Source organism: Salmo trutta, unplaced genomic scaffold (genome assembly GCF_901001165.1).
Source record: "Salmo trutta unplaced genomic scaffold, fSalTru1.1, whole genome shotgun sequence".
NCBI classification, from domain to species: domain Eukaryota; kingdom Metazoa; phylum Chordata; class Actinopteri; order Salmoniformes; family Salmonidae; genus Salmo; species Salmo trutta.
In genome coordinates, this window is record NW_021823258.1 from 322,209 (window position 1) to 330,235 (window position 8,027).

The following is an 8,027-nucleotide window of genomic DNA, read 5'->3' on the forward strand; positions in this document are numbered from 1 at the left end:
TTTGTGTGTATATATCTCTGGTACAGGCAGCAGGTTTGTGTATCTATATCTCTGGTACAGGCAGCAGGTTTGTGTGTCTATATCTCTGGTACAGGCAGCAGGTTTGTGTATCTATATCTCTGGTACAGGCAGCAGGTTTGTGTGTCTATATCTCTGGTACAGGCAGCAGGTTTGTGTGTCTATATCTCTGGTACAGGCAGCAGGTTTGTGTATCTATATCTCTGGTACAGGCAGCAAGTTTGTGTGTCTATATCTCTGGTACAGGCAGCAGGTTTGTGTATCTATATCTCTGGTACAGGCAGCAGGTTTGTGTATCTATATCTCTGGTACAGGCAGCAGGTTTGTGTATCTATATCTCTGGTACAGGCAGCAGGTTTGTGTATCTATGTCTCTGGTACAGGCAGCAGGTTTGTGTATCTATATCTCTGGTACAGGCAGCAGGTTTGTGTGTCTATATCTCTGGTACAGGCAGCAAGTTTGTGTATCTATATCTCTGGTACAGGCAGCAGGTTTGTGTATCTATATCTCTGGTACAGGCAGCAGGTTTGTGTGTCTATATCTCTGGTACAGGCAGCAAGTTTGTGTGTCTATATCTCTGGTACAGGCAGCAGGTTTGTGTATCTATATCTCTGGTACAGGCAGCAGGTTTGTGTATCTATATCTCTGGTACAGGCAGCAGGTTTGTGTATCTATATCTCTGGTACAGGCAGCAGGTTTGTGTATCTATATCTCTGGTACAGGCAGCAGGTTTGTGTGTCTATATCTCTGGTACAGGCAGCAGGTTTGTGTGTCTATATCTCTGGTACAGGCAGCAGGTTTGTGTGTCTATATCTCTGGTACAGGCAGCAGGTTTGTGTGTCTATATCTCTGGTACAGGCAGCAGGTTTGTGTATCTATATCTCTGGTACAGGCAGCAGGTTTGTGTATCTATATCTCTGGTACAGGCAGCAGGTTTGTGTGTCTATATCTCTGGTACAGGCAGCAGGTTTGTGTGTCTATATCTCTGGTACAGGCAGCAGGTTTGTGTATCTATATCTCTGGTACAGGCAGCAGGTTTGTGTATCTATATCTCTGGTACAGGCAGCAGGTTTGTGTATCTATATCTCTGGTACAGGCAGCAGGTTTGTGTATCTATATCTCTGGTACAGGCAGCAGGTTTGTGTGTCTATATCTCTGGTACAGGCAGCAGGTTTCTATAGTGAGGTGCAGTAGACAGCCTGCCTGCCTAACGAGCCTCAGCCTGGATTTTAGCACGCCACACTCACTTTTAGCAGTCCAAAGTCAAATAGTGACTCACAAATTCCTCTGCTTTTCTTTTTCCAGGGATCAGACATTAGGGAGAGGCAACGTCACCTTTCCTCCTCCCTCCTCCACTCCCTACTTGTGCTCCTGCCAGCCTAACCCAGGCCTATACAGTAAGTTACTTCTCTCTCTCTAACTACTGTCCACACACACCTCTAGTCTCAACAGTAAATTCTACAAGAATCTCACCCCTCTTTCGCTAACTTCCCTCTTCACAAATAATATACATTTCAGTTGTACAGTCTGCTTCACAAATAGCCCCCTATTCCCTGTGTAGTGCCCTATGTGGCCTGGTCTAAAGTAGTGCACTATAGAGGAAAAAGGGTGTAATTTGGGATGCACACACAGTTACAACACACCTCCAGCCAGATCTTTTGGTCTTTCGAGCCCCAGCCTGCAATCAAACGGCAGCCACGCCAAATGCTTTTTCCGGAGGCCAGGATTTTTTTCAGCTTCTGTAGCTCTGATAAAAGCCCTGCCACACTCAAACCCCCTATAGACTTCTCTCTCTCACACACACACACACACACACACACACACACACACACACAACCCCCGAAGGCCAGTGAAAACATCAAAGCGTTTCTACTGTAAGTCAGCAACACCTTTAAACTGCAGGCGCTGTAAAACAGAGGTGGAAAGAGGTGGAGACTTAGAGAGGAGGGAGGAGAGGTGGAGGAGAGAGGAGGTGGAGAGAGGAGGTGGAGGTGGAGGTGGAGAGAGGAGGTGGAGGTGGAGAGAGGAGGTGGAGGAGAGAGGAGGTGGAGAGAGGAGGTGGAGGTGGAGAGAGGAGGTGGAGAGAGGAGGTGGAGGTGGAGAGAGGAGGTGGAGGTGGAGAGAGGAGGTGGAGAGTAGATGAGGAGGTGGAGAGAGGTAAAGAGAGGAGAGAGGAGGTGGAGAGAGGATGTTGAGAGATGAGGGGAAAAGAGGTAAACAGAAGAGGTGGAGAAAGGTGAAGAGAGGAGGTGGAGAGAGGTGGTGAGCCTTGGCTAGCACATTATTGCAGATGTCCCTCATGCTTTGTTGAGAAGAGCCAATTCCCCTTAATGTGAGCGGTACAAAGGCTCTGGTTCTCCCTCTCAAAGCGAAGTATGGTTTTAAAGTAACACTGTGATCGTGACAGTTCAACTCAGCAAAAATAACTGTTTGAAACAACTTTGCTACAAACTAACTACAGTACTGGGGAATCAAAATCAATTCAATTGAACTGTAGCAGGGACTGTTTTCACTGAAGTTGGCCTACCAATTAAATTGAATGAAAAGTACTACAATAGCCATTTCAACTACAAACTGAATTCATCTGAAAAGTATATCAACAGCCATTTTGAACTAAAATACAAACATACATCTAAATACCACAGCGGGACCTATTTCAACTGAAGTACAAACTAAATATGAGTGAAAAGAATAGCAAGCAGGAGCCTTTTTGATTGAAGAACAATCAGACATCAAGTCAAGGGGATATCTGATCAAATAGGATCTCCAACATAATGAACTGACAAATGTACCATTTCAGTCAAGGTAGACTACCAGAACATAACATCAACATTAAGAGAAGTCCCCCGTATATAAGGACATCATTTTTTATTTATTTTGCTAAACAAATATGAGATAAGATGTTCTAAAATACAGTTCCCTGTTTATCTATAGAATGGGGGTTATCTGGCTTTTACACAAGACCAAGAGGAGTCTAAAACAGCACGCAGTGAATTCTCACTTTCCCTCTCTGACTCTCTCTGGTCAAGAACCCCTCTATCCAGTTCTTTACCTCCGCCCCTGTCGACAGACAGACACAGAGACGGAGAAAGAAGAAGAACGCTTAAATGCTTTGAATGATGGTGTGGAATGTTAAAAAGTGTCTGTGAGACAGGAAGGGGGGGGGGGTTGTCGGCTGAGTTTTGGGGGCTGAGGAGAAGGGAGGGGGTGGGAGGAGAGAAGACGTCCCGTGGGACCAAGGCAGTCTCTCAGATCTGGTATGCGTGACTGAGCAAGCCAGAGAAAAATCCCAACGTGCCTTTTTAACTTCGGGAAACAAAAGCAACTGCCGGTATCCTACTCTTATTCTAAACACACATTTGGCTAAAGAAACAGAAAGTATATAGCCCACATGATAACATAGAACCAAATGTTAGCAACATTTAAACAGCCAAAACCTGGGCTGTGGCCTAAAATGTCCCAGAAAAACAGCCCAATAAAATGCTAATAAGTCTATGGGCGTGAGGGTTTAATATCCCTGGGTTAGAGCCACGTTAGTGACAGCCCTTTGAGAAGCAAGCAGCTGAAACGTATCAACACAATACGTCAGACTGATCATTATAACAAGCAAAATCAAGGGAAGCATCCATTTTGAATCTGCTCGTAAATAATTTAACAATCCAAGCCGGCATATCAACATTATAACCGTTTCTCTAAACCGAACAATCAAATTCGTAAGATTATGGTTGTGATCAGAACGATAATAATATGTGGACAGTTCTTGTCTTTTTTAAATAGCTTGTCTCTTCCGGGGATCTACGGACATAAACAGCTGTTTCTCTTAAATGGACACGTTTTCGATCAAAGCAATAAGTAGTAGGCTACTAATCTACAATACAAAACGAGTCCACATGACCTTTTCATTTATTATATAAATATCAACTTTAATGTTTACTGTAAGAATATAAAACAATTTAATTTTGGATTCTGTTTTTTTACAAACACATATACAGTACATTAAAACACAGTAGTCTCTCAGCAGGACTCAATACATGTTGCAGTTGTGTTCGCTCATAACGTCATGTTCTGATTCCATAGGTCCCATGTAGACCTGACACGCATTCACTTGGAAGCCGAGAAAATAACGATCGATTGCTTGTTCATTCTAAAGCATGTATTTAGATTCTATTCCAAAGGAGTGTCTCTTCCGTTGTTATTGTGGACTAGTGTGTATGATTGTGTTTAATAGGTAGCGACCCATATTCTCGAGGATATGGAGGATTAGTTGGAAAACACCTGATTGAGAAAAGGGGCAGCATTTCTATTATAGAAATCACTTCAATTTGAAGTACAACGCTCTGAATAACAGCAATAATTCGACAATATCTGCTTCCATAAGCATAAAAACACCAAAATAATATAGGGAAGGAAGGGTCCCATTATTCAAAGCTTGAATCCAAGGCTACAAGGCCTTTAAGTTGGGTTAAAAAGTAAACAAAACAAAAATAAAATGATTTTGGATACAAACCAGTATTTAATCCGTTTTAATTTGCATAAAGTCGCTATTTTTTGTCTGAGTGTGAACAGTCCTTTTAAACGAAACTCTGTTCGTTTCTCTTCTTCATTGTTAAGCGTTTCTGGGCAAATGAACACAAAGGTAGTTAGAGAGCGTTTCTTTTTGCTGCGAGGATTCTCCAAGCGAGAGACGCGTTGGGGGAGGGGACTGCTACTGTCTATAGGCACAATTTCTCTCCTCTCTTTCTTTATAACAATACACGGATTTATTACAACACATTGATAAACGAGGTAGCCAAATGTATTAGGCGCGATAGTTGGAGAGTTTGAAGTTAAATATTGCGACTCTTTAGGAATAATAAAAAGTAGTTTGTCTTCATAATGCGGGGGCGGGGTATTGTGTTGTTAATAATGAAAACATGCATTTGATGATGATTAATCCTGTTTTCATTTGGCCTAAAATTGCGCAATATATTTTTTGATCACAGTTTTGTAGCATTAAGTTAAGTTACATTGAATGAGAAAATATCCAACTACGACGAGATTGAGAGCAGAGGATATATATATATTTTAGAAGGAACATTTCCCCGCCCACTGGTCTCCTGCGCCGTTACCACTTCTCCTCTCTATGTGTCCCCCTCCCCAACTAATCCTCGCCAAGTTAGTTTCACCTCACTTTTTCACTCTCTGTCATCTGCCAAAGTCCCAGATTCAAAACTTTAAGGCATGGGAGCTGCGTTATCCTCTCCAGACCCCGTTTCGTGATTTTAGTACATCCATACAGATCGATCCCCGTCAACTGAGTCAAGTGGTCGGCAATGAGCTCCAGTCCTTTGTCTGTAATCCGCACACACTGTCCAATGTTCAGGGTTCTCAGCTCGTGCATCTGGCGCACCATCCTGTTGATGCCATCGTCACTAATGTGGCACGAACACAGGGACAGGGATTTGAGCTGGTACAGGCCCTGGGCGATGTAAGCCAGACTCTGGTCCCCTATCTTGTCACAGAAGGACATGTCTAGCCCGGAGAGCCGCAGCGTGCCCATGGCCAGGTGCATGATGCCCGTGTCACTGATGTTGTCGCACGAGCGCAGGTTAAGGCTCCAGAGGCTGGTCATGTGGGAGAGGTGGATCATACCTGCGTCAGAGATCCCGCCACAGAAACTCAGGTTGAGAACTCTGAGCTTAGCCAGGCCCTTCGAGATGTGCTTGAGGGACAGATCCGTAAGTTTTTGACAGTCCTGCAGCGTCAGGTATTCCAGGTTGAGACAGCCCTCCGCTGCGCTGCGGGTCATGCCCGCTAGGTGCCCGATGCCCACGTCAGACACATGCCGGCAGCTGCGGAGGTTGAGGCTCTTGAGCCGGTGTAAACCCCACGCTATGAGTAACAGCCCCGTGTTGGTGATGTTACTACACCCGCCCAGTTCCAGAACCTCCAGGTTCTTCAGATACTGGGCGATCCGGCCCAGGCTGGAGTCCGTGATCTGCTTACACAGACTAAGGTTTAGAACCCGAAGGGAAGGGATTTCCTGGACAAACGCGTGCCCCAGGCCGTTATCCGTTAAGTTATAGCAGCCACTCAGGTTCAGACTCTCGATGTTTGGCATCCCCTGGATCACGTAGCTGAGGCTCCGCCGCAGGCTGAGAATCTGTACCCTCCGGATTCCGCGGGCCTGTAGGCTGGGGAAGAGAGAAGGATTGGCCCGCCGCAGATGCAGCTTGGCTTCCACCCCCCTCCACACTGACTTGTGGTAGGAAGCGTCCCTCCAAGCAGCGCACACTTGGGCCACCCTGCCTTTGTCCCTTACATCCAAGTAGCTGAAAATCATGGCTAAAATTTCCGGAAAGAGGCACGATATGTGCGTCTCCATTTTAAACAGGCATAAAAATCACTCCGGTTCCCCGAGCCCACCGACGTATTTCCCTCTGTAAAAGTAGAGTCCCCTGTAATCCGGAAGAAAGCGGTTATGCTTTTTTAACAGACCTTTTCCCTATTTCCTCTTTATACATTTAACGGCGCAAATCGATCAACTCCACATCCCACGTGATCCGTCTGGTTGCGCAGTAGGATTCAAATGCAAAAAGCCCCAAAACCTTGTTCCAATATATCCCCTCACCAAGAGGGGGGAAGCGAAGGATAGGAACGGAAAGCGCCCGAGCCCTCCTTGGTCAGACGACGCTACCTATGATGCCTTTAGAAACACGTCTAGGCTCGCGCCGAGGATCCAAACGGTCATACATTTTCAAAAGAGACCTTTAAACTATCATAAATACACGGAAGGTTGGAATTCCAGTCTGCTTCTTCTCTCTGTCTCTCTTCCTCTCCGTTATCAGAAAAGGAGTGGGGTTTCAGTTTGCGTTTGCGCTCTCTCGGCTCGCACGCATTGCCAAGCCGAAGGGCTTCCTGCCTGCCTTTGTCTGGTCTTTCAAACTGACTTGGCAGGGCCGTGAGCACCGCTCTACCGCGGGGAGGGACATACACATTACAAATTATAACGCCGTTTTCTTTATATTAAAGGAATACTGTAAAATACAATATATATTATCCATGTTCCTAGTAAATAAGAACATTGTGTGACTTGCTTTAGCATAGGATATTTAAAATGTATTTAAGACAGTCTGTTTCGACTCCCCCCTTCCCTGGGAGGATTGTGGTTTGGTCCAACTCAGCTGGAACAGTAAGAATAGTTCCCCTGGAAACCAACTTCTTACAATTCAGTTCACTTTAGTCTTAACCCTTTAGTTGTCGCGGTATATTGGTTTTTGATTCTATTTGAAATGATTTAGATGGTTTATAACACATCTAAAACTGAACTGTGTTTGTGTTATTATTTTGGAGCTCGAACTATTCTAGAAGGAGTCTGTTAGAGTTCTGTGTTCCAAATAGAACGCTGTGCTTTGTCTCCCTTCTCAGTGTTCTACAAACTGAAACATTGTATCAGGTCTGATCCGCCAAATGTATCAAGTAAAGGATACATCTGTAACACAACTCTGCTGCCAAGTGAAAAGTGTTACAATTGATACAATGATACAATGTAGAGCTGAATAGTAACACAAATCACCGGTATCACATTATCATGGCCAGATTCTAATCAAATGCCTTTTAATTGAAGGAGATTCTTTATTTTTCAACAAATATGGCACGTTTATCCTGTTGCTGTACATATTGTTAGATTATTACTCCGTTTTATATGTAATACTATGGTAACAAGACGTATTACTAAGCTGTTACTATTTCCCCTCAACATTTCTCAGAGGGTTATAGCCTGTTTTGAAGCATATTCACTACATTGTTGTGTGTAAATGAATGAAATGACCAGTCATGCATTATATTTGTTGATTATATCCCGATCAATCTTAGTGATAACTTATTTGTGTAAATTATAATTATCATACATTTACCCATGCATTTTTCTTATTCATTTCAGGCATGTCTAGCATTTCATCTATGCTCTGATTCGATTCTATGCTCTGACCCCCCAGGTCAACAACACAAACAGGCAACAGTTCCATTTC

At 44.1% G+C, this 8,027-nt stretch overlaps 2 protein-coding genes across 2 annotated transcripts in view; one reads left to right on the top strand and one right to left on the bottom strand.

The window, feature by feature from the left end:
• The window catches only part of LOC115189962 (protein Wnt-5b), a 139,901-nt gene that overhangs the window by 49,280 nt on the left and 82,594 nt on the right, over nucleotides 1–8,027 (top strand). The window contains exon 2 of the mRNA XM_029748489.1: nucleotides 1,324–1,415. The gene's annotated coding sequence lies outside the window, so the exon portion shown is untranslated. The remainder of the gene's footprint in view (nucleotides 1–1,323; nucleotides 1,416–8,027) is intronic.
• fbxl14b (F-box and leucine-rich repeat protein 14b) lies at nucleotides 3,915–6,932 on the bottom strand. Its single transcript, XM_029748488.1, has one exon. The coding sequence runs from the start codon at nucleotides 6,380–6,382 to the stop codon at nucleotides 5,180–5,182; it is 1,203 nt and encodes a 400-aa protein (XP_029604348.1). The 5' UTR covers nucleotides 6,383–6,932; the 3' UTR covers nucleotides 3,915–5,179.

Coding starts and splice junctions, on each gene's coding strand:
- fbxl14b (XM_029748488.1), bottom strand. CDS start 6,382: ATGGAGACGCACATATCGTGCCTCTTTCCGGAAATTTTAGCCATGATT.